This window comes from Bidens hawaiensis, unplaced genomic scaffold (assembly GCF_021521415.1).
Source record: "Bidens hawaiensis isolate Kalapana, Puna unplaced genomic scaffold, B.hawaiensis_p1.1 tig00019670_1, whole genome shotgun sequence".
In the NCBI taxonomy this organism is placed as follows: Eukaryota; Viridiplantae; Streptophyta; class Magnoliopsida; order Asterales; family Asteraceae; genus Bidens; species Bidens hawaiensis.
Window position 1 is genome coordinate 95,783 of NW_027492986.1, and position 27,394 is coordinate 123,176.

General features: G+C 37.7%; 2 protein-coding genes and 1 pseudogene across 2 annotated transcripts; 1 reads left to right on the forward strand and 2 right to left on the reverse strand.

The window, feature by feature from the left end:
- Positions 1 to 1,212, reverse strand: LOC143558899 (AT-hook motif nuclear-localized protein 18 pseudogene; annotated as a pseudogene).
- A 7,733-nt stretch (positions 1,213 to 8,945) lies between these two features.
- Positions 8,946 to 12,317, reverse strand: LOC143558900 (ATP-dependent Clp protease ATP-binding subunit CLPT2, chloroplastic-like). Its single transcript, XM_077047640.1, has 5 exons — positions 12,176 to 12,317; positions 12,066 to 12,104; positions 11,338 to 11,447; positions 9,283 to 9,462; positions 8,946 to 9,187 (listed from the first exon to the last, which is right to left on the reverse strand). Exons 3-5 carry the CDS (start codon positions 11,414 to 11,416, stop codon positions 9,030 to 9,032), a joined length of 417 nt encoding a protein of 138 aa, XP_076903755.1. The 5' UTR covers positions 11,417 to 11,447; positions 12,066 to 12,104; positions 12,176 to 12,317; the 3' UTR covers positions 8,946 to 9,029.
- Positions 12,318 to 21,399: 9,082 nt separating this feature from the next.
- LOC143558901 (methylsterol monooxygenase 1-1-like) lies at positions 21,400 to 23,141 on the forward strand. The gene is made up of 4 exons (XM_077047641.1): positions 21,400 to 21,752; positions 21,835 to 22,157; positions 22,264 to 22,411; positions 23,019 to 23,141. Exons 1-4 carry the CDS (start codon positions 21,423 to 21,425, stop codon positions 23,124 to 23,126), a joined length of 909 nt encoding a protein of 302 aa, XP_076903756.1. The 5' UTR covers positions 21,400 to 21,422; the 3' UTR covers positions 23,127 to 23,141.
- Positions 23,142 to 27,394: the final 4,253 nt, after the last annotated feature.

Genomic DNA, 27,394 nt, shown 5'->3' on the forward strand with positions numbered 1-27,394 from the left:
AGGAATATTACACCAAGGGTAGTAAAAGAATGAAACCTGATAAAATCTTGCTCAACACTTCAAATCCTCAGCAATTACAACCCTAATTCTTGTTCATAAGTATCGAAATTCGACCAATTCTCGTTTAAAGTTAGAATGGATGACGCGCACCACCGCCGCCACCATTGTTGCTCCAATAACCATCATTTGGTAATTGAATTTGATTGAGCATGTTTTGAGACACCCCATGAAATAATGAAGGATCTGCTAATAATTGTTGCGGTTGGGGAGTAACGGCTCCCGGAGATCCTCCGTGGATCGGTAAACCACTGTCTTCCTCTTCGAGAGGAAGACGTTCATAGGCAGCGTTGCTAAATGACGCCGCCATAATAACCACTGGGCCCGCGGCTAGAAGGGCCGCGACCACTGTCCCACCAACCACCTGGCCTTGACCACCGGCTAGATAAATAGTCAAGCCGGTGGCAGCAGGTGGAGCTGGTGGGGGGCAGAAAAGAACCCGACAATGATAAAATCTCGAACCGACCGTGCAACGTCACAACTGCGGTTGGTGACGAGGGTTGTCGGAGCGTGACGTTTGTGACGGTACCAGTACCGCTCATAATGCATACGCCACGTTGGCGCCTACGCGCGAACGTGGCTATGCTTTCCATAACGTCACATCCGTCCGCAACCTCCATGACATGGGTTCGAAGCGCGTTTGCGCTATCTCTAGTGATAATAATTGGGGGTTTGGGTTTGTTTTTGGAACCCACTGGCCGTCCTCTTGGCCGGCGGGATATCTCTCCTTCTTTACCTTCACCGTCGTTGTTGTTGTCGTTGTCGTCACGGTCTCTCTTTTGACCACCTCCCATGTTGAGACCAGTTGTACCACTTTGTTCATCTTCAGAATTTGGCTGTTGATGTTGAAACTGATGGGGATTAAAGTTTCTTGTGTGAAAAGGTGGTGGGAGAGATGTTGGTGTTATCTGATCCATAAAAATCTTGATTGATGTTTAGATTAAAGATTTAACAAGAAGAAAAAAGTTGTGAAATTTAGGGTTTTGACTCAAGATTTTTTGTGGGATATTGACTTTAACCTAACAAGATCATTAAGTGGATTGTTTAAAGATCTAAAAACAAACCAATTAATGAACTGATGAGTGGATGATGAAGTTGAAGATGAAGAGGAGGGAATCTAGGTTATGAAAGAGATTGGATGTGGTAGAGAGTTAGGAAGAAAATGATGTGGGGTTTTTGTGCTCTCTCTCTCTCTCTCTCTCTCTCTTGGTTGAATGTTGATAAAGATTAGAGGATTTATGGGTTAAGGTTAGATTTGGATTTAGATAGGGGGGATGAATGGAGGGGGTGGATTGGATCCTCAACTCACATCATTCATGTTTGACAACACATGTTCTAATTTGGACCAATATTTTGTCATTCTCTAGTCATGATTACCCTTGTATTATTCGGGTGTTAGGCCGACTTGATCCTAGGACTGTAAACGAATCAAACGTTTATAAGTTGTTGAACTGTTTGGCAAGTAATTTACTTATGTTTGTTAATTTTATAAATGAACAAATATGAACAGAGTTTTTTGTTTTATTTAGTTAAAACAAACTTACATGAACATATATTTTATTCGTTTATTTATTATTAACGGTCGTTAATATTAGCTTTATATACGTTTGTTTATGTTTGTGAACGTTCGATTATATGCTCGTGTTCTTTAAAGTTAAATGAACGACACATGCCCTTGTTTTCGTTCGGTTCCTTTATATATAGACCTACTTGGTACGCATTCTTAGTTTCCTATCCTGCTTCCGCAAAAGATTGTTGTAACAACTTGAACCTGTGAATTTGTGATCATGACAACAACTTTACTGATGCTTAAATGTTCCCTTAATTTGTTCACAATGATTGTATATTTATAAATCTTAATGGTGTATTGGTAAATGCAATTGAAGGCATGGTTTGTAAGCTACCGGTTCTACTCGGCTCGTCTCCACATGCTATATACTTTTATATGTTTGTTTGTAACCAACCGGAAACAAAGAAATCGAAGATAGATAGCAATGCTTTACTTAAGTAGACTAGTATATAGTGTTAGTCATGCATAACAAAATAAAAAATAAGTGGATGAAGCACTCATATAATTGGTTCTATATCACAGTTCAAATTACATGTATCAGTATAAATTATATGTTTGGTTCTTTCTTAAAATTATTTTGTATTTGGAATCTTAAAAAGATAATGAACAGAAAGTATGCAGAGTCATTAATCATACAAACACGACATGCAAGTTGCTTGACCCATCTGTCAACAAGTGGTGAACGTCTTTTCCATCTACTTTGGGTGGGTGTGATATATAATACTATAGGGTGTCCGCACACGGGATTCACAAACCATGATAGTTCAACGTGTGTTAGAACTAGCTAGGGGTATAAACGAACCGAACGAACACGAACAAGGCCTTGTTCATATTCGTTCGTTAAGAAAATAATGTGTTCACGAACAGTTCATGAACACTTACCGAACGAGATTTTATGTTCGTGTTCGTTCATTAAGGAAATTAATGTGTTCTCGAACGGTTCACGAACACAAAACAAACACAAATAAAATCGTCAGAGCCTAGAGATTTAGACCGATGTATTCATCAATGTGAATAATGAAAGCCTGTAAAAGAATCGAATGAACACGAACAAGGGAATGTTCGTGTTCGCTCATTTAACTTTAAAGAACACGGACACTTAATCGAACAAATATTTATGTTCATGTTCGTTTATTAAAAAATGGACATTTGTGTTCGTTTGTTTAAGATCTAAACGAACATAACTGAACAAAGATAAACAAACATACATGAACAAATGTAAATGAACACAAATAAAAATAAACAAACTTAAATGAAAAAACTTTAATGAACACAAATTAATAAATATAAAAACCTTCATGCAGATGACCTATCTAGATAATATTTAATTATTTTTTATTAATACATAAACGAACATAAATAAACAGATATAAACGAACATAAATAAACAGATATAAACGAACATAAACAAATATTCATGAACATAAATGAACGAACGGAACATGTGTTCGTGTTTGTTCATTTAATTAAACGAACATAAATTTTTTGTTCATGTTCGTTCGTTTATTAAATAAACGAACTTCCTGTCGAACGATTCACAAATAGTTCACCGAACGTTCGGTTCGTTTGCAGGCCTAGTTAGAACAAAAGGCAAACAAAAAAACAACTCGAAATCAAATAAAATAAACGAAATAAGAACCGACGGTTTTGTTTTGTGTAAAAAACTAACAACGGAAAACATATACCATGGTAATTAGGTGTCATGAAGTCTTTTTCCATCTAGTTTGGGTGGGTGGTATATAATTATATAAGAAAAGTTAACATACAAATTATATTAACGTGATAATTGTGAAAATAAAGCAGAGTAATTATATATACAAAGTAGAGTAATTATATATATACAAAGTAAAGTAATTATATGATTATAATTACTCTACTTTGTATATATAATTACTCTACTTTATATGATTATAAATTACTCTACTTTGTATATATAATTATATGATTATAATTATAATTACTCTACTTTGTATATATAATTACTCTGCTTGATTCTCACAATTAACACGTTAATTTCATTTGTATTTGATTTAAACTCTAATTATATAAGAATGCTATTACGAAGATATGATGTCATCCCGTTTTTTAGTTTAGTTTAAGTTATAGTCTAAAACTAGTAATATCTATTTATGTTAAATCCTCACTTGTTTATTTGAGTGATTCAAAATAAGTATTAAGATGATTTCCCTTATTTGTTTATATTCATGACTTACATATATGGATAAGGTTTATGAAGGCAACATATTATCGGACTATTATATGTTTTTCTTTTATGTTATCAAGATGTCATTCACATGCACCACTACCCTTCCATATTTAACAACCTTGGATAGGACCCGATACACTTATTTCTTATTGACACGTGTCACTACCCCACCCACAAGAAAAAAGGAGAAGAAGTTAATGATGAGGACAAAGAAGCAGAAACTGGTCACTTCTCTTCCATGAAACATTGATCAAATTAAATGTCGTTGGTTAACTGAGTTTCTCAAAATGTTCATCTCAGTTATTCAGTTAACCCATTTATTTAATAATCATCACTTGATTAAAATTTTTAAATAAATCATGTCACGACACATATCAATATCTTGTCAAGATTTATTTTGATTTTCGCCCGATATATTTTTGGACACATGGCCAAATGTTGTTGGTTGAAAGTCTCGTCGAGTGATGATTATTAAGTTGACGGGTCCGACTGGTTTTTAAGTAAACATTTTGGGAAAACAGTGGTTAAATAAACATTTTATTTACTTTACTAGTAAGTTGGACATTTTGATCATTTTCCTCTTATTTTAACCCCTATACCGTTTTTTTCTCTAACAACAAAAGCCCATACACCCAAGATCGCCTTGACAAATAGATCATCATTTTGCCCGAAGAACAAAACATGATGACCCAGCCTACTCATCTAGTAAGAAACCCACAACTAAAAGAACTCACTTGTTAACATAAAACAAATTGCTCCATACACAAGACTTAAACCGTGATGTCTTATAAGAAAAGTCATAAAGTAACCGTTAGACCAATTGGCAATGGGGCCTTGTTGACCCTTTCCCCTTTATGTTAGCGATATAAGTTAAAAGTGGGTTTTACTAAATTTAAATAGTAACTAACTAAAAAAGAACACAGAAAAGAAAAAAAAAGAGAGATGTATTTGAAGATGTATTATTATTATTATTATTATTATTATTATTATTATTATTATTATTGATAAAAAGTGAAGTTAGCATGAGGATGCAGCCACCACCCTAACCGGCGGACTCTCCTCTGACCACCACCACCATCACCACTCCTCATTTGGTGGCTTTGGGCTTTGGTCATAGCATGCAGTTCCCACTAATTACCAAGATGGACCACAACTATAATATAATCCACTATTATTATGTTATTAATTAAAAAACATGGGTTTATGATGATCTTTCTTTAGATAAATTAATCTTTTAAACATTAACACTTCCATTAAGGGCAAATCAACTTTATTTGGGACATAATTGGTTATGGGTTTAGGGTATTCTATGGAACAATTGGATACTTGGATACGTCTTAAAGTTAATTAATTACTTTGTATGACGAGCGGAACAAGGAAGATTTTCGTCAAACGATGCTTTAAATTGGCAAGTTATGTCAATCGCTAATATACCTAAATTGTGATTTCGGACAAGAATCGGCAAAATCATGTGTTGGTGTGTTGTTTGTTGGCGAGATTAGCTTTGTGGCAAATATGTGTTTGGTTAAAAATATCAATCCAACAAACACTAAATTCGGTTAAACATCTGATTATGTTTGTGGCATACATGGGAGAATTTAAAGACCGTAAGAAGTTCATTCAAGCAATTATGTTTATAACGTGTTGGTACTATGAAAAACGAGAAACGATTGGGTGTTCAATAATAAGAGTATATCATGCATAAATTGGTGGAAGAGATGGAAGGCTCATTCATGTGTTTAACGTGTAGATCAAATAACTTATATATAGATTGGGTAAAATGAATAAATAACTTAACATGAAATGACAAATCTTAATGGTAAGTATATAATAATAATAATAAGGTTTATTTGACTTAGGGGTTGTTTGACAATCTTGTGCTGAATCAATAAGAGATCTGACGATTACGAAGTCGTCTTTAAACCATTCAACATGACACGATGTAAACAAGCGCTTGGTTGGTTAAATGATATTCTATAGGTTATATTATATATTTCTCATACCCCGACCAACAATCATATGATAAAATTGAATAAATAAAGTATTTCATTTTTTAATTATCATAAACTAAAATTCAATTTCTTTGTGCTACCTTATAAAATGATGTGTTCATAATAAATCTACCACATTGTTCACATTTGACTAACGCCAAAAATATTAGTTAAACAAGTGTTGTAGTTTATTTAACTACTTGACTTATCATTTAACTAAGTGAATAAATGATATTAAAAGGAAGTTAATTAACATGTTTAGCCCTCTATTGATTTTAACTATTTCAAACTTTGAAAATGAAAATTAAAGATTTTTATGGATGGCTTGAATAATAATAATAATAATAATATTCAAATATCAAAGTCGTTTTTCATTATTATTTTTTAATTAAAAGGAAGTTAATTAACATGTTCTGTCTATATTTAATTCGTTAATGACATTAATTAAACAATAGCCATGTGATTAGCATCATGGAATCCATTCCACCCTTCACGCTGTAACTCCATTTTTTTGAGACTTTAAATTAATTTAATTCCATTTAATTTGTATCTTTTAGGTATTATTATATTATAAACCGTAGAGAATATTAATTATTTTGTTAACGTGGTTAATCACAAGTATATTACAAACCCCATGTGAAGGATAATGGTGACAAAAACTTTGGTTATCGCGTGCAGCCGATTAATAGTGTCTTAGTTTCACGTTAGATTTCAGTATACGATAAGCTCGCATGATGCTATGTAGGTTTTTTATAGTTGAAGTTGAATTCTCGGGATAATTCTTTTGAATCGTTTAATAATCACTTGACAATACTTTAGTTCTTTAATCGGATAACTGGAAGTAATCCAAGAATGAGTATGCAAGTTATGTTTTAAAAGCGTACCATGGAATCCATTCCACCCTTCACGCTGTAACTCCATTTTTTTGAGACTTTAAATTAATTTAATTCCATTTAATTTTTATCTTTTAGGTATTATTATATTAATTATTATATTAATATATTATGCTAAAGACCGTTCTTATATGGGTGTGAGAACCAACACAATGAGGCGTTGCTACTCTTAGTGAAATATTGTGATAGTTGTCGTTTATAATTGTTAATTAACAGTTCGATAATTATAAGAGTGGAGGAAACTATCAAAAGGTTTTTCTTATATGTTTTTCTTTTTGAAACATGTATCAAGATACATGTGTTTGATCAAAAGGTTTGAAACTATCAAAAAGATTTCACATCTGAATTTGTCATCCATTGACCTATGAATATTTGGTCATCAGTTGAAGTTTCTTGTGTTTAGATTGCATGTAAATTGTAAAGTATGTCTGATATGAAAATATTTTATATATTATAAAAGTTTTAATTTTGATACAAATTTGATAAGACATATCAAATTTCAGTTTTAAATAAATGAAGTATAAAATAATATTGATAATAAACTGTTAACTGCTAGTAATTAAGTAATAGCACTTGTTACACATTGTAATATTATATTGTATGCATAATAGTTAATAATAAGTGTTTAATTTTATACAATTTATTTTGTCACATGTTTTTGGGATTTAAGTTTAAACAGCAAACAATTGAAAACTTAATTAAGGAAAATATATAAATACGGCGATATATATTTGAGTTTATACTAGATTGAATTGGATCAACATGATAGTTGATAATGATTGGTTAACAGTTGTTTAATTCTTTAATCATTTTTTTAATTTGCTGTTCCAATCATTCATCTAAATACAACCAAGTCCACCTCATATTAAACTTATGTTCAATCATTTGTTGGAAAGTCTAAATGCTAATAGATTAGATAATATTGTTTTATTTATTAATAAGATATATTAATTTATTGACAAACATTTTATAATTATGTTATATTTTATAGACATGATATATGTCTGTAAGTAACTGTAACATATTTGGTCAGTTCGATTCAATTTGGCTCAATTGTTTGAAGGTGTATTAAAGAGGTTGTGGTCATGAAGGGTTAATGGTAACCCGACATAGACCTATAAAAATACATGAAGCACATGAATGCGAACACAACACACATATTCACAAAACCAATTTGAGTTGTATGGTTTCGCATAGAGGTGTACAAAATCAACTTTTTGCCCAAACCAGACCCGTTTTTCAAACTTGTTCAAATCAAGTAAAAGGTTGTTAAAAAGTGGATTGCCCAAACTGGTTTGTAGAAGGAAAGACCAGTTTGTTTTGAAACCGATTTCAAATTAGTTTGGATCGGTTAAACCGGTCTCAAGCATGTTTCTATGGGGATGTTCTCAAACACGTTTCATAATCGGTTTTGGATAGGATCTGGGAACCGGGTTTTTTTATCATGAATCAGTTCGGGTTTTTGGCTTTAGCTTGACACAAATTACATGGTAAATAGTCTAAATACAAGTTTTGTATCTGCTCATTTTGTATAACAAAAGTACGAGGCCCAATCATTTTGGGCTTCTTTGAACTTAAATGGGTATTTTGGAAATTTGATTAGTCCAAGTGTCCAACCACTCTGATATGATCTTTTAGGCCATTAATCCAATGTCCATGACCCGACCCATAATAAGGATCTATCAAAGAGTCTACAGCCCGGTTAAAATGGTTTCTGAATTCAAGAATAAGTCAAGTCAAAGATGCATAATTCAAGGGTTCAACATTTGACTCCGTAAATATTTCCCGTGACATTAGTCTTTAATGCTCTTCTTTGTTATTAGTAATTTTCATTAGTGTTTAAGTCTTTTAATATGAACTAGAGAGAGCATGGATGAATAAAACTCGGTAAACGACTTTGGTTAGATGCCACTTCCCAGGCTCTCGGTGTTTTAGAGATGTACCAAACCGAGTTTATTGACAACTGGAAACGCATGCATCCAACTTTAGTTGTTACCCCAAGTGATGGACCCAAGATTCTTTTTATGAGGGGTGATCAAGGGGCTCACCCAAAAATTTATCAAGGGCGATTAGAATTTTAGCGTATAAATAACACTAAAGGTTAGAAAATTGTCCCTAGCTCAATAAATCTATCATAAATAGTATGCAATTTGGACTCTTAAAAAGTCAAAATGATAACTTTGAACAAAGAAACAACAACAATAGGATTCTAATTATTCAAGAATCAAATTATCACAACATTTACCAGATAATTTAAACGGTTTGGAACGAAAAGAGTTAACGACCAATAACAATGTATGTCAACGAACTTATTAATCTTCCACAAACCCCGGTTTTGAAACCAAAGAGTGAAGTTGTTGGGCTTTTTCGTCATCAAAACCGAGCATCGCCATTATTTTGTATCCTGCTCCTTCCTTTTGAGACCATACTCCAAGAAGCAAGTGAGATGTCGTAATTTCCCCATCATCGCCTACATTTATATCGTTGTAAATTATTAATAATTAAAATATTTGGATTTATTAGCGTTGCGGTTGAGTTTGAATAGCAAAATCTATAGAAAGTTACCTGCTTTGAGTTTTTCATCAACAGCCCAATCAAGGGCTTTTTGAGCTGATTCAGTTAGAGGAGGATGCTCGGGACTGAAGTAGAAATAGTCGGGTTTGCCAATCAATTTGATGGCCTCTTCGCGCACTTTGGTAAGTGTAAACCCGTTTGCACGCAACAGTTTTGAAGCCCTGTTTGTTCCTGCAGATTAACAGAAAATAAAAACGATTTTAAGAAGCTAATAACAAAATAAGGGTAGATAAGTAACTTTAATACTCCCTATGGTGTTGTTTGGTATTTGTTGAATAAAATTCAGATTTATTTCACTAGTTTATTATTAGGATTTTCCGTCTATGGCCCACGGGCCCGTTAGGTTTGTTTCCTTTTTACTGAGGGTTCCTCCTGCATTGTAATTATAGCTATCAGATATATTATGCCAGCCTCTTTTACAGGATTGATATTTAAACAAATTATCTGCTTATTGCAGTTTTTTAAAAGCAAATAAAGGCTTATGAGTGGTTAGATGAAGAAGAAAAATATCTATGTTTATTTTAAGGGGAAATAAGTTGTTCCCAATAATCAGATTGAGATTGAACACTTCGACGATCATTTTTGGTGTGTAAATAAGCAATCTCAAACACCCCGGGTCCCTAAGTTAGAATCCTAGAAATTAAAGCGTTATGGTCCCAGAAACCACGGTCGGAAGTCAAACGCACCCATTCTTATAAACTAATTATACACATAGTAGCCACAGTCGCAAGGTGTACTCAATGCGCAAAGGGTGAGCCTTGGGCCTAGGTGCAAGGTGCTTAAAATGAGCACCCAAGATAAGCAAGGCGCATAGCATAAACATACCTTTTCTTTAAGGATTTTAGATATGTTTTAGGCTTGCTTTAGGCGTGTTTAGGGCTACTTTAGGTTGGTTACAGGCCACTTTAAGATGTTTCAGACCATTTTGGCCGGAAATTACAAGATTTGGCCTTACTCTAGCTGGAATGTCTCAGAAACGCCTGGATGCCCAAAAGGCGCTTTTCATGCTCCTCGCCCCTCAGCGCCTAGGCGTACATAGATTATACATGATATTCTTTACCATGTTAATATTTAAATATAGAAATCCTTAACTTAGATGCCCAAATAGCCTAAACTCTAAAATCAAATAAGTGCTAAGCAATCATGAAGGTGATAAAGTTGTAGTCTCTAATCTAAATCCTAGTACCCTACCAATCTTCATCATAATCAATGTTTTCCGGACGCCTTACCGGGTCAAAGGTCGGACCGACCCGGGAGGTCGGACCGGTGTTTGACCCGGATGACGTCATAAATAATTTAGATATATATTTACATATATATATAATTCATATGCATATATAAAATAATAATAACCAAAAATAATAATAATAACAAACTTTAATGTTTGTTTATGTTTTATACATTGCTTTTTAAATATATATGATTTATGTTTGATCAATAGAGACATCAATGAAGCTTGGTTGGTTGGCTCATGGGGTAATTATTAAAGCTTCGATCTATGAAATGACCCAAGTTCGAATCCCGACATACACATTTCATTTTGGATTTAATTAAAAATGGGTTTTCCTAACCGAGCACGAATTCATCGATATCTAACTATTTCACCTTCACTCACATAAACCACTAATTGATGCCATCTATGTCAAGCAAAATGACTTTTTAGAAAAGCCTATACGTACATTCAAGGAGTTACTAATATACTTCTCTCACCACTTTATGTCTAGGTAGTGTTCTACTAATATTATTAGCACTCGCCGTATTTTGTCATTAAGTTTTTTTATTCTCGCCTAGCCGCACTTTATGCTACCTGGATTTACTACACTTTACATTTTGAAAAAAACGGTCCGTTTAGAGTCAGGGGTTTCGGTGGGAGCAGTCATTCCATCCTACTAGTATCTTTTGCTATTACTCGGATTTTACTTAGTATGTTTGTTTCTGTTTAGTGCACAATTAAATTTCACATACAACTATGAATAAACACAAAATGCATCAAATAAACACGACAATTTCATAATTCATTAACAAAAAGGGAGAAATTGAACTAACCCTCAACCAAAATCCCCATGAGAATCGCTTCGGTACCCGTATTCGAAAACTTTAGCTTTCTCGCCTCCAATTCGCCCATTGCAAACGACTTTATTCCTTTCAACGACCATCTAAAACAATTCAAATTTACGCCCAAATCATTCATAATACAAGTAGGGGTGAAAACAAGCCGAGCCGCTCACTAGCTACTCGAGATTGATCGATAAAAAGTTCAAAACGAGCCGAGCTTTTTCAAGCTTGAGCCTTGTATGGATTAGACTCATTGAGCCTTATGTATTTTTAAGTTTACTTCTTTTGTACTTCTATGTATTGATTTCACACCACACAACCGAACCCAAGCTTAGCTTTGGCTCGTTTAACGTACCACACGAGCTCCAGCCAAGCTTAGGCTCGTTTAAGGTTTTTTCTCAAATTATATAAACACAACTAAACATGTATTTAAATCATGGCTGCAGAACGGGCCTAGGCGCCGAAGTTCCAATACCGTTCATCCCTGTGTATTTTTATATAAATGATTAATAAATAGTAAACGAGCCGGGCCCAAAGCCCGAGCTTGGGAAAACGACTTACTAGCCGAGCCGAACTAGCTTGAGCTCTCGTAAGTCAAAACCAGTCGAGCTCGGCTCATTTACACCCCTAAAAAAGGCCCTAATTTTCAATATCACAGTTACAATTAAAATAAATAAAAAAATACTAAAATATTAATAAATAAACTAAAAAAAACATACTTTGGAACTTTATCAGCTGAATCAACCCTCTCTGGATTCCTGCAGCCCCCAAAAAAAAAAAACTCAATTTCACCAAAATAATAATAACAACAACAACAACAACAACTAACGCAGTAGGGAGACTGAAAGAAACGGTGGCTGATACGGGTCGGGTCTTGGGTCGGATATGGGAGAATTTAAGGGATAATTTGGTAATACCTAACCACTGGGAGTGTAATTTGGGTATGGGTATATGGGTATTTGAGGAAAACGGGACGGGTTTGTTTATGGATTGATGATGATGGGTACATATAGTGGAAGAAGATGAAGAAAAGAGAGTATGAGAAGAAGCCATTTTGGCTGATGAGAACACTGTGAGGTTTTTGGGTAAGAAAAAAATGAGTAGATATGGAAATTTGGTTAATAGTTTTGATCCGCTTTCTCGTACCGTTAATATTATCCGCTTTACTCACAAAGAGCTTACGGATTTGTTTTTGATCGCCCGTCCTGTTACTACATCACCCTGAGCACGCTTAATTGTAGAGCTCTCATCTCGTTCACTAGCATTAAGACCAAAACGTGTTGGTGATTTAAGAGGTGGGGCATCTACTTATAAACCAAGGATCACTTTTGTTGATGGACGATGTGGGATTTGTATAGATGTTACATTACCGGTGTCTACAACTCGGTTTAAAATTGGCACTTTCCTAAACTGAAAAAAAAGTTGTGTAACAAGTCAGACACGGCATGATAAGGACACAAAAACGACACGATAATTAATTGTGTAGTTTTTGTCAAGCATGAACTAGTTTTCGGACACGATGAATATCACGTGTGTATGGTGAAACAAGAGTTGTCATAAGTCCATAAAAGTCTTGAATAATAGATGATTCTTAACATATTTGAAACGGAAATCCATAAAAGTCTAAAATCAAATAGTAGCATCCATTTAAAACAATTATGGGATAACCAAGGGTTATTAACACATACTTTATTTTTTAAAAGTGAAAAATAAACATGTTTAAACCGTTTATTGTGTTGACCAATTTATTCATACATGTTTAAAAGAACTATATAGACATCTTAAACATGATGAAAACTCTATACCGTGATGAAGGCGAAAGATAGGTTTAGATAATAGTTACGGACGTCTGTGAACGAACATTATATTATATATATTGAAGAGGAAGATGAGTGCCTGTGCCGATGATGAAGACTAATCGATATCTGATGTCAGACTCGAGAGGCTAAAACATCCATCATATTTCCTCTTCATAACACATGAATTGAATTGAAGATATAAGCATACAACAGCCCATTAATCTCCAGCCCACAAACACTACTACAAGCCCATCTCTCTTTTACTTGCACCGAAGCCCATTAATTAACTATCAAACAAGGCCATGCAAAACAAACATACAAGTTAAGGTGTATAAAAAAACTGATTTGGGACTGGTTCATGGCAAACTGATCCGAACCGGTTTGATAACGAAATCGGTTTCACCCAAAATGCTGATGTTGATACCGGTTCCCCTTTTTGAACAACTAAACCGGTTTGAGGAAACTGGTTAAAACCGGTTAACTCGGTTCTAGACCAGACCAAACCGACCTAGACCAGGCCGGCCTATCTTGCTTCTAAACCGATTTATAAACCGAATAGGTTTAAGTCATACCAGTTTTGACTAGCCGTTAACCAAACCTGTTTGTTTTATAAACCGGTTCGATTAGGATTAAAACCGGTTTTGTACACCTCCACACACAAGCACAACCATATTTTGGATACAAATCAAAAGAATAACACTTCACACTTTCAACATGAAACTTAAACAAAACTTAGGTTTCTCATTGTGATATAATACATATTTAATTCCTAAATAAGAGCATTCTTATTCATTTTTCTATCTTTGAATCCAAAATTAAATAAAAAAACACTATATTTTCTCTTTTATTTTCAATTAAATAATATTTTTTATACTTTAATCATTACTTTTTCTTTCTCTTTCACTCACAACCACTTTCAACAAATATTAAAAAATTATATGAAGTGAGCGGTAATTTTTCAAATATACAAACAAATCCACTGCATGCTCTATCTCATCCACGCACAACACCTAAATCACTCTATACATTACTAATACAACACTAACAAAATATGACATGGTATGTGAATGCTCTAATAATAATAATAACACTTACAATAATAATAATAATAATAATAATAATAATAATAATCCAGATAGAGAAATACACCAAGCATATAGTAGTCTTTTTAAAAAATATTGAACTTGCAATATGAAAATATATGGATTAATATTTGAGGGATATATGGGCCCGTACCAGTGGATGAAATCTCAAAAGACTGAAAATAATCTTCAAGAAGATGTCACTTTCTTTTATTTTTTGAGTTTGCCGCCAACAAACCAGCGGCTGGTCAAAAAGTAAAAAAATCCATACCATATATGGTTATGTTACTCCGGCCACCAGGTAAAACAGGATGTCACCATTACACATATCTGAGCTGTCATCCACATTCCTTTCTTTGTGGGTCCCACATCTTGTGTTTTCGCGGGAAATTCATTGGTATAACTTGAACCTGTCAACGTCGATTATCCACTTAAGTTTGAAACATAAAACTAATTGTAATGTTTAATTTACTATATATAATAAATTTTGTTGTCATTAGATATAATATCACTGTGTTTTTTACTTGTTAGACCATAGATAGTGGTGGCCTCTCCACCTTGTTCTTCATTGCTTCGAAACAAAGTTAACCTTTACTAGGCGCTTTGCACAAAACGCTCAAGCCATTTTTGCCCTTAACAAGGGCGGTGTGCCGACGTGTTGAGCCCAGTATGTTTGGTCTTAGTAGATTATGTGATATTATTAGCCTTTGACTGCTATCTAAAAGAAATATAGAAGGGGTCGGTGGTTTGTAGATTATGTGAAAATTGAGGAAATGAGTGATCATCTTCTTAGTTCTTGTTACTTTGCCACGTTGGTTTGCTTTCTCGGTGATTGATTTACTTAAAATTAACGAAACAAGTAATTTTGACTGCCACAAGAACAAAAGAATTTTGTTATACGAGGTCATTTTGTATATGGAAGACAAGAAATGAGCTTGTTTTTTCGAAACAACCCAATTTTGCTTGCTCAAAACAATGGACACAAAGTCGTTGGGGGGTGGTGGATCAAACACCGTTCCTCTTTTAAAGTAATTCGATGATATGGGTTTGGTGTAATTTCTTTCTATAAATTTTTTATTTGTTCGGTTCTAACGTCTTTCTAAGTGTTTTAAAGAAATCTGCCCTCCCATTAAACACTAATTTATATTGTATATGTTGTAAAAATTGAAATACTCAAAGTCAAGAGGAAAGAAAGAATATTTCTATTGCGTCACTTTTTACTTGAATTACATGAAGGTTTCTCGTACGATGCCATGAAAGAGAACACTAGAAAATCTCAATAGAATTTTCAAGCAAATTCATCTTTAACGATATAACTATCTATGCACCGTGGCATCAAATGTGATGATTCTTCTTTGAGGCTTGACGCTATGGGCGGTAAAGGGGACAATTTTGGGGCGCTATTGGAGGGGGCGGCCTTCGGACAACCGGTGATAAAGGAGTAGATGGTGTGGACCCTCATGCTTTTTACTCTCTCTCTCTCTCTCATACACACACATACCGATATATATGTATACATATATATTGTGGCAGTAAAAGGGCATTATGGAGAAGGGTTTCGAAGCCCCGTTTCTTATATGGCGATGGCGTGAAGGGCTTTAAGAAAACTCTTTAAAGGTCTCATAGTTAGAGAGATATTCCAAATATGTCTCTTCAAAGTTCAAATTCTCTCGTTGTCCCCTTACTAACCCGTCGTCTCCCCACAATGGTAGCTTAGAACTCGTCGCTTCACCGCCATGTTAGCTCAAAACTCGTTACCTCCGAGCCGTATTAGCTGAAAACCCATCGTCTCCCTGCTATGATAGCTTAAAATTTTAATATAATAAAGCTTGTTATTTAAAAAATTATATCTAAACAATATACACATAAACTGATTTTGATGGTATGCATGAGTTTTCTTAATCATATTATTATCCAAAATCTTATATACAAGAACTTAAAACCAATAAAAATAAAAATATTAAAATATTTTTTAAATTAGTTTATGATCCATACTTTTAGTAAAGATAAGGTATAATTTTTTTTAGTTAACATGACGGGGACGACAGGTTTAGAAACATGTCATCTCAAACTTCTAGCATAGCGACAACGACATGTTAGTAAAGGGACGATGAAGGAATTGAAATGTTAAGGGAATATATTTGGAATCTTTCTTACCGATCGAACATTTCAGGAATTTTCCCTAAGACTATTGGGCATCCAAACAATTTCGAAAATGAAAAACATTAGTAATGAATATATACAAATATAAAGACTATATAATATTTCCGAAAGGAAGGATCTATGAAGAAAAGCGGTTAATACAGTTGTCATATGAAGGGGTTTAAGGTTAGTATACCGCGTTAAGAATATTAATATTAATTAATCATCAGCAGAGACAGCGTGGAACGTGTTTTACGATACGATGTCACGTGATCGAACACACCAACCGTAAATAGAGGCGGGTATAGAATAACGAGTGTGACCCACAAAGGATGGTTTGGTGACAACATTAAAGAGAAAGCTGTTTGCCTGACTCTTGCCTTTTGTGGTCACGTGGGTAGTCTTATGGTAGTAAACAATTGTATTGATAAATATAGTTATATATTTGTATATAACATATATATTTGTATATAACAATGTTATAATAAAGAATTTAATTTAAATTTTCTTAACAACCGACGACGAATATTTTAAATAGGTTGCGGGCTAAGAAGGTGGGATTCGACTCCAAAATCATCCCATGAGTTTCTGATAGCCATGTTCAGTAAAAACAAAATTACACAGTCGTTGTTTACCCCGTTCAGTGAAAAAAGAAACTACAGTTTTCAAACGAACAAATAAAGCCCAAACAAACAAATGAAAACCACAAAAAGTAAAAGAAGACCATAAGGTGGGATTCGACTCCAAAATCATCCCATCCCATGAGTTCCTGACAGATCCGTTAAGTAAAATCAAAGTCACACGGGTCGTTGTTAGCCCCGTTTAGTGAAAAAATAAGCTACAGTTTTCAAACGAACAAATGAAAGTCCAAACGAACAAATAAAAACCACAAAGAGTAAAATAAGACAAGAAGGTGGGATTCGACTCCAAAATCATCCCATGAGTTCCATAGCTTATGGGGGTCTCACCGGAAGCAGCCTCTCTATCCCTATAGGGTAGAGGTAAGGCTGCCTACATCTTACCCTTCTCAGACCCTACCATAGCTTTGCTATTGGTTGGATATACTGAGTACGATGATGATGATGATGATGATGATGATGATGATGATGAACTCTAGGTAGGGGTGTTCAAAATCGGATATCCGGAGTTTCGGATATCCGAACATTTCGGATAGTGAATTTCACTATCCGAATCCGTATCCGAAATTTCGGATATCCAACATTCAGATATCCGAAATTTCGGATATCCGTTCGGATAGTGAAACGGATATCCGAAATTCTAAAAAAAAACAATTTAATCTAATGATTTTATTTAGTCAACAAAATAAGGATCCAGCAAATTACAAGCATGAAAATACCTCATTTCAAACTTTCAATAACAAAGATTGCAAATTTACTCTGGAGACAACCACTGACAACCGTCAGCCACCAACCACCATCATTCTCCGTCTCTGTCTTCATTTCAGATCTGTACCAGTGAAGGCGGTACAGACCTGTTACTAGAGTAACTCCTTGTGACGGCTATTTCATGGAGGTGATGGTGAACTAAGTTTGGGGCTTGTGAACGGAGATGATGCGTTGATGGCCGGATTCCAGTGTTTGGATTTTGAATGTTGAGTAAGAAAATAGTTGGTAAGAGAGAAGATTAGAAATTGGAATTGAGAATGCAAGCAGTTTACAACTCTTAAATCATATAAATATAATTATATATAATAAATAATATGAAAAATATAACCAAATTTTCGGATATCCGATATCCGAACTATCCGAAATATCCCAAAAATACTATCCGAATCCGAATTTTCGGATATCCGGGTTTCGGATATCCGAAATTTCGGATAGTTCGGATACGGATAATCGGATAATTTGGATACGGATTCGGATTCGGATACTTTTGAACACCCCTAACTCTAGGGATAAACAGTTTGGGCCAAAAGCAAACAGATAGGTGATGTTTTTGTATTTAAAATTTCATATTGGTTACAAACAGTTTGGTTTTTCGGTTATAAGAGAAAGTGATTCACTTAACAGTGAAGGGCTACTGTTAAGGCTAAGGCCCTAAAACAAATCTAAAGACAGCATCCCCCAATGACTCCTATCTCCGATCATGTACTAAGAGTGGTGCAAGTGTAACAAATATTCACACATCCCATGTTAGTTACTGGTTGCCTCTAGGTTTAAATAGAGGTGCACAAAAAACCCGAACCCGGAACCGGACCCGTAAAAAAAACCCGGAACCAGTTTTTTTAATACCCGGGTTTTTGATACCCGAACCCGTACCCGACCCTACCCGTTGGGTACGGATAGGGTATGCATTTTAGTACCAAAACCCGTACCCGAAAACCGGAACCGGTTCATACCCGGAACCAGGTTTCTCCAATACCCGAAACCGGGTTTTTTAAAATAGCCGATTTATATCCGAAATTACCCGAAAATACCCGAAAAGTACCTAAAAATACCCGAAATACCTGAAAAATACCTAAAAAGTACCCGAAAATACCCCTAAAAAGTGCAACCTTTTAAAAACTCCAATCTATACCCGATAAATACCCGAAAAAACCTAAAAATAAGGTTTATTCAATACCCGGAAATAGGGTATTGAAATACCCGATTTTAGAATACCCGGTTCTATACCCGACCCGAACCCAAACCCGATGCATAGGGTATGGTTTTTAGAGACAATACCCGGACCCGAACCCGACCCGGTTATTGCCAATACCCGATTTTCTAATACCCGAACCCGGTTCCATACCCGAACCCGGGTATTTGAAAAACCCGATTTGTGCACCTCTAGGTTTAAAAGTGACTTATCTTTAAACCTTCACGCTCTAAGGTTGTTCGCCACTCCTTATGCGAAACTTATCTTTAAACCTTTACGCTCTAAACAGTATCATTTACGAATAACATTCACCAAGAGATTACTTTTTGGCCGGATTGGCTTGGACAACTCATCAGGAGATTCCTTTTTGAGTTGAAAGAATTAAATGGGCCAAACTACATGAACCAAGTAGTAATTTACTCTAATAACTTAATATAAACTACTTTGTTCGCCACCTTTATATGAATCTGAAGAAACACTAGGTGACCCGGTACAGATTATAGATGATCTGGGGGTTAAGTAATGTTTCCCACGGATGAGGTCTAGCTGAGAAGGCTGTTCTTCAGGCGACCTGCAAAACAAACACCGTAAGCTCGTCACTGAGAAGGGGGGGGGTTCCTCCTTGTGACCACCCTCCGGCGTGAGAATCAGACTAGGTTGCTCTGAATATAAGTGTATATTAAGAGATTGCTAGATAACTGGATAGCAGATGATCTTACCATTCCGAGATGTTGGAGTATTTATAGCCGAAGGTAGGTTTCCAAGCAGGTACAGCCGGCTGAATAGTATTCCTGTTCTACCAACAGTGGACTATGCACAGGCCATACTGGTTGGTGGGTAGGTTACGGCCAACAGTGACAAAGTCGGCTGCACTATTCCACCAACTGTAGATTATGCACGTCCCACCTACTGTGGATTGTACGCAGGCCATGCTGGTTGGTGAAAAGGTTACGGCCAATAGTAACACTATTCCACCAACTGTAGGCTGCGCATGTCCCACAGTAAGGGTTGGTGAGTAGGCAGCGGCTAATAGTGACAAACAGTACTAGAGGGTGCTCCTCCTCGCACTGTTGTCGGTGAGCTGTCACCCTGTGATTGGCTCATGGGTTGTTCTGGTCAGATCGTCTGTCCTATCCATACCTTGGTAGGTATAGTACAAAAGATCTTTCAGAATCATACAGACTGGCTCATTTAGGCGGGATTGTTCCTGCCTTGCTCATTCCTTCATGTGACTACTGAAGTATCTATTGTCTTGTGCGTGTAGCCCTGCTGTCTGCGGGTAGCCTTCCCTGATGGCTTGTATCCGCAACTGCGGGAACAGGCGGGGTACTTCACCATTGGGAGGCTTTTCCTGCGTGTACAGCTTGCGTACTGCGCGTAAGGTTCTATGAGCATGGTGGGTCCTGCGGGAGCAGATGGTCTTTGTGCCGACGTCCCTGTTCAAGGTGAGTCTTGCGGGACCAACTGGGCTCTGCTGGGACCTACCTCTTCAGAATCCTAAACCATCTTTCATTCTTCCTAACATGGCACCATCGCGCCTCTTCCTCTATGCGACTATCAGGGCAGTCTCCGATAATTGTTAAAAATTTTGACCCGAATGCGGAAAAAACTTGGGCCCTAAGTAAAAGGGGTCTTTTTGTTAGGTTTAAACAATTTAATTTGTAAATGCGCTTACATGGTTATGATTTGGGTTGTATACAAAACTTTTAGTACAAACTTAGGCTTAAACATGACCAGAACCTACAACCTTTTGGTTGGGAGTCACACTCTTTGCCACTAGACCAAGCTAGTGGTCAATGTAATTGAGTTAAACCATTAAATATACATAATGCTTTTCATAAAAATATATATAATTTAAAAAAAAATCGGGCCTAACGAGGTATCGGACTGGGCCACCGGGGTCCCTTGACCACCCGGCCCTCCTTAAGAGCCGGTCCTAACGACTATTCTAAATAAACGATCATCAACCATCCCTTGGATAGTCTCTCAAAATCGGAAAAAGAATCTTAATTTGAAAGCACAAGGTTATGCACAATTGTACACATGAAAGAATAAAGCTTTGAACACTAACAGTAACTTACATGACTATGCAAACCCAATCACATGGTTCTTGATCACATTGAATCAAACAATATATTATGATATGGTTGTGACATATAACCATGTGCTACCACAATATAAAATCTGAAATTTTGGTGTCACAAGTATAAGTAGTTGTGCAAAATACATTACGTCTATCCTAAGGTTTTGCCAAAAGTTATTTTCATGTCACATAACTTTGTATAGGAAATCAGAAAGTTGTGTGTTGCCATGCAATAAAAAGTATAAAAACACGTGTCACAAAATAACAATATCATTTTTGCCAGTTTTAGAAATATTATGAAACCAATTTACATTGTATATATATATATGAATAATGTAACAAGCTGAACTCATCTCTTAGAGTACATCACAAATGTTGCCCTGTGCCACTCTCCAAGAGGCTGAAACCGCCATCGGCCGGCCTCTCACCCTAGCCGAAACCTTATGGTTTAACTACACCGCCAATAAGTCTGACTACATCCTGTACTGCCACAACATTCCCTTAATATTTCTCTTGTCAACTCTAGTACCTCTCTTTTACCTTGTTATGGAACTCATGTTTCCCACTTACGTCGCGCCTTACAAAGTTCAACCCAAGATTAAGGTTTCGTTATACGAAAACTTTAAATGTTACTTGGTTGTGCAACGAACGTACTTTTTCATTGTTGTACCTGTACTACTTGTATCTTATCCTTCCATAGAAGTAAGATATTTTGTTTTTAAACGATCTTATTGTTCATATTATCATATTATTATATGTAACACGTTGCGATTAACAAATGTAGATGGTTGGTATTCGAACAAGCTTGCCGTTACCATCATCAACTGAGATTATATTACAATTGATAATCTACTTTGTTATTGAAGATTACACAAATTATTGGATCCATAGGCTTTTTCATATCAAATGGGTGTATGAGAACATTCACAAGGTTCATCATGAATACACGGCGCCTACAGGGTTTGCTACTCAGCATGCGCACTGGTTTGAGAACTTGGTGTTCGGTATTCCATCGTTTTTGGGTCCCGCAATTGTTCCTGGACATATGGTTACATTCTTGTTGTGGCTTGCGTTGAGGCAAATCGAGGCCGTTGAGAATCATAGTGGGTAAGTAATAACTAATAAGGGTTACAAACATTAATATTAATGTTAAGGTAAGAATAAGTTTAATGATTAACCAAGTTTAAGTTTATGATGTGTTTTAACTATGTAGGTATGATTTTCCATGGACATTTAAAAAATACATACCATTTTCAGCTGGTGCTGAGTACCATGACTATCACCATTATGTTGGAGGCCAAAGCCAAAGCAACTTTGCACCCATCTTCACTTATTGTGACTACTTATATGGAACTGATAAGGTAACTAAACTATAAAAGCATCTTCAACAGACAAAAAAAAAGGTGCTAAAAAAAGTTCGTTTCTCCTCCCTCAACTCACAAATTCTATTTTTAATTGAGATGACAATGAAACCCGAAACATTAGGAACGAATACAGGGCCAACTCAGTTTGGGCCTAAAATGATGTCTAAAAACGAGTCCTTGTTAAAAAAAAGTTATCATGTTTTTTCTCCAAATAATTCAAAATGCTGTCATCATTTTTTGCAAATATATAAGTAATGCAGCTCTTCACCCCTTTCAGACCTAATTCGATTTAAACGCCGATCAAATTGCATGCATTAATCCAAATCCATTACAAATGTATAGTTATTAATTTGGTTTTGGAAATTGGGGGCCTTAGATAATGGAGGCCTAAAGCCCTAGCTTCATTTTGTTATCCCTAGAGACGGCTCTGGACGAGTAATACGTGTAATAATAAATTACATGTGTTTGTAATAATAAATGTACTAATCATAATATTACATATAGTAAATAAAAAAAAACTATCCTTATATATAATTAAAAATATACAATAAATATATAAAATGATTGTTTGACGCTAGTTGTGTCTGTCTTGTACTCTTACCAGGGCTACAGGTACCGTAAGAGACTCATGCAAAAGAAGCAGCAGCAGGTACGCATGCACTTCAATCTTAATCCACATAAATCTTTATATTTATTCGAATACGAAATGTGAGAAGCAATTTCAGTTTCATACAAATCAATTTTGTAGTTAATATATATTAAGTCGGTGGGAATTTGGTAATTAACCGAACATTAGTATCGAATGAGAGGGGTGTTATCAATTTTTTTATTTTTCGTATATATAAGCAGCTTATATTTAATTTCACAAAGGATCTAATTATAATAGTTAGGTCGGTAAGCAGCAACAAGCGTGTAAATTTTGTTGGACTTTTAGATTTGCTAGTTTAATTGTATGAATTTGATTTACCAAAAATCATTTTATTAATTTGATGCAATTTAGTCGAAAGATGGCTCAAAAGGCAACGGATCATATGCTTCGGTACGTGAAGAGGTAGGTCCCAGCAGGGCTCAGTTGGTCCCGCATGACTCACCTTGAACAGGGATGTCTGCTAGGGATGGCAAAAATCCCCGAATCCGACGGGGAAACCCGAAAACCGGCTTATTTCGGGTCGGGTCGGGTTTTGTTTTTTCGGTTTCGGGTCGGGTTTCGGAGATTGTTTCGGGGATTGTTTCGGGTTCGGGTTCGGGTTCGGGTTTGGGTACCCCCGCCCCGACCCGCCCCGATATAATATATATAAATATAAATAAAAATAATATATATATACATATATTAAAAACCTAAACCTAACAATCTCAAATCTAAACCTAACAATCGTGAATCGCCGTCCACTGTCTCAGTACCTAAACCACCAATCCACCGTGCACCACCAATCCACCACCAATCCACCGCCAATCCACCACCAGTGCACCAGTGCACCACCAATCGGCAGTCCGCAGCACCAGTGCACCACCAATCGGCAGTCCGCAGCACCAGTGCACCACTCAATCTGCAGCACCAGTGCACCACCAATCGGCAGTCCGCAGCACCATCAATCTGCAGCACCAGTGCGCCACCGCCATTCCGCCCCCGATTCACTCAATCGCCGTCTGCACCACCATCACCATCCACTCAATCGCCCCGTCTGCACCACCGGACCACCCTCCTCCTCCTCGTTCTCATCCTACCACTCTACCAGGCTACCACCTGTAATGTAAGATCCCTAATTCTCTTATCGGTTTCGGGTTTTCGGGTTTTCGGGTTCGGGGACGGGGCGGGTCGGGGGGGTACAAAAAACCAAACGGGGAATCCCCGAATTAAACCCGACGGGTAATGGGGCGGGTACGGGGATGGTTTTTGGTTTCGGGTTCGGGTTCGGGTTAAGCAAAACCCGCCCCAAACCCGCCCCGTTGCCATTCCTAATGTCTGCGCAAAGACCATCTACTCCCGCAGGACCCACCATGCTCAGAGAAGCCTACGCGCAGTATGCAAGCTGCATACGCAGGGAAAAGCCTCCCAATGGTAAAGTAACCCGCCTGTTCCCGCAGTTGCGGATACAAGCCATCAGGGAAGGCTACCCGCACAGCATAGCTACACGCATAAGGCTTAACACTTACAAATATTCAGTGTCACCTGAAAGAATGAGCAGAGGCGGGAGGGGGAAAACTCCCGCCAAAATGGGCCAGTCTGTATGATGGAGGATCTTTTGCGTGATACCTGACGAGGTAAAGACAAAAGATCTGACCAAGAATGCGACAGCTCACTGACAGCAGCGTGGCAGACAGCACGCCACAGCACTGTGACCAATAGCCGCCGCCTGCCCACCAACTCCTGCCAGACCACGTGCCTAGCCTGCAGTTGGTAGAAGACGAAGAGTGCACGGCACGCCTGCTCTGTGTCAGCCGCTACCTATCCACCACTCACAGGTAGGGCACGTGCATAGGTTACAGTTGGTAGCGTGTTGGGCCGGCTAAACCCCTTGGAAACCCACCTTCGGCTATAAAAGACAGCAAATGGTATTATCATTTCATCATCTACTATCTCGTATAACTTACTTGATAATTGCTCTAATAGTATTCATATACTTTTATATTTAAAGAGCAATATAGACTGATTCTCACGCCGGAGGGTGGTCACAAGGAGGAACCCCCCCCTTCTCAGTGACGAGCTTACGGTGTCTGTTTTGCAGGTTCCTTGAAGTACAACTTACTCTGCTGGACCTAACCTTCGTGGGAAACATTACTTAGCCCCCAGATTACCCATAATCTGCCCGGGGTCACTTAGTGTTTCTTCATTGGCGCCATCCGTGCATAAAGCTAGAACTACATCTTTCTCCAGTTTTTCAAAACTTCCAAGATGACTAGAGAAATTCCGGTAACCACAACCCCAGCCACTGGGGTAAACACCGGCAACACAATGTTTACAAACACTACCCCAGCCACCCAAGCTGGGGCAAGTGAAGTACATTTTACGAACACTACCCCAGTCACTCATGTAGGGGCAAGTGGAGTAAATATTCCACTGGGATTCACTGATGCCCAGCTGGAAAAACGAACTCGAGCCCCTCGCCAAACACTTGATCAAGTGAAGGCATGGGCCGAGGCACGTCAAAGAGAATTTCAGGCTGAGTTGGACGAACGCTTGCGTTCAGTCCAACAAGCTGAGGAATTCGGTAGTACTCGCCAGCACCTCAACATGAGTAGTGAGTACGAGTACTCAGACGCCGAGAGGGAAGACTCCGACACCGACGCGAACCCTCGCCATAGGGCGAAAGGGAAGCGTAAGGAAACGGATCCCCAGCCAAAAAGGAATTTTGGGGAAGCATTCCAACCAGTCACGGAAAAAAGCTCGCGTGACTTCTCCAAGGCCTTTAGACCTACTGCCACAAACGCAGGAAGGTCAAAATTTGCAAGGGACATTGCAGAAGCAATCGCCCCGAGGAGTGCCAAACAAATGTCCAATATTGGCACATACGATGGTATATCCGACCCAGATGACCATCTGAACAGGTTCATTGCGGGGGCAACCGTCAGTAACTGGACGGAACCCACGTGGTGCTACATGTTCCAGATGACTCTGGTAGGAGCAGCCAGAGCATGGTTCGACCGTTTACCGGTCCACCACATTTATGACTGGGCAGACTTCCAGAACAAGTTCAGTCAACAGTTTAGTCAACAGAGGAAGCACACTGAGGAGCAGTGGACGATCCTCAACTGTGTGAGAGAAGAGGATGAATCCTTACTGGACTTCATCACCCGCTTCAACTCCAAGAAGCTGAGTCTGGGCAACATCAGTGAAGACCTCGTTCGCGCCGCTTTCATTCAGGGCGCTGAATACCCAGAACTCATCCGCACTCTGACGGGTAAAGACGGCATGCCATCCACGTGGGATGCCATAATGACGGCAGCCAAGCGCTTTGCCGAAACGGAGAAACAGCTGGGAAGAGATCTCCCCCAGAATACAAACCTCTACACGCAGAGGACAAGGGAGAACAATGTGAGAACCGCCCGGCTAAACAAAAAGAGGCGGCAAGGTATTTGGCAGTCAAGGATAAACTTTGACACCCCCTCAAGCTCTCGCCCTCTGGTTGGCGGAAGGGACAACACGCGCCCTTCGAACCGGAAAAACCGTTGGACGCCACTCACCAAGAGCGTCACGGAGATATTTGCCACGGAAAAACTGCCATGGCCAAAAGCCCCAGCGATCCGACAGAAACCCAATGCGGATCAAAGCAAGTCTTGTGACTTCCATGGGACAAAGGGCCATAGCACTGAGGAGTGCACATCCTTGAGGGACATCGTCGAGACATTCGTCAAGGATGGGAGGCTCGCACACCTCGTGGCATCTATCAAGAAGGGAGGAAGGAACGACAACAGGTACAGGGGTAACGGACGAAAGCCCGTCGACATTAGCATCAACATGGTCCATGGTAAGGTCAGAGGAAGAAAGAGACCGATAACCGAACCATGCGCATGGAAGGAAGCAGAAGTGCGCTTCCCGCGAGTGCCGGGAGGCCCAAACAAAGAAGGCCCCATTGTCATTAAAAGCCAGCTAGGGCACTACATCACCTCCCGCACCCTCGTTGACAATGGCGCATCGTCGACAGTGATGTACAGGCAGTTCTTCGACAAGCTCGACGATGAAGACAAGGAACGCCTGGAGACGGTCTACGCTTCAATGGAAGGGTTTGACGGCAGCATGAACACTCCCTTGGGCATCCTATCTTTCCCCGTCACTCTCACCGATGGGAATTATTCACGCACGGAGGATGTGGATTTTGTTGTAATGAAAAAACCACATCATACGTATGACATCCTATTCGGGAGAGACGGGATGGCAAGATTCAACGCCGTGGTATCCTCAGTCCACGGCATGATGGGATGGCCAACAACTGAAGGCGTAGCGATGATCACGGGCATTCCCCAGGTATGCATCGCATCTGT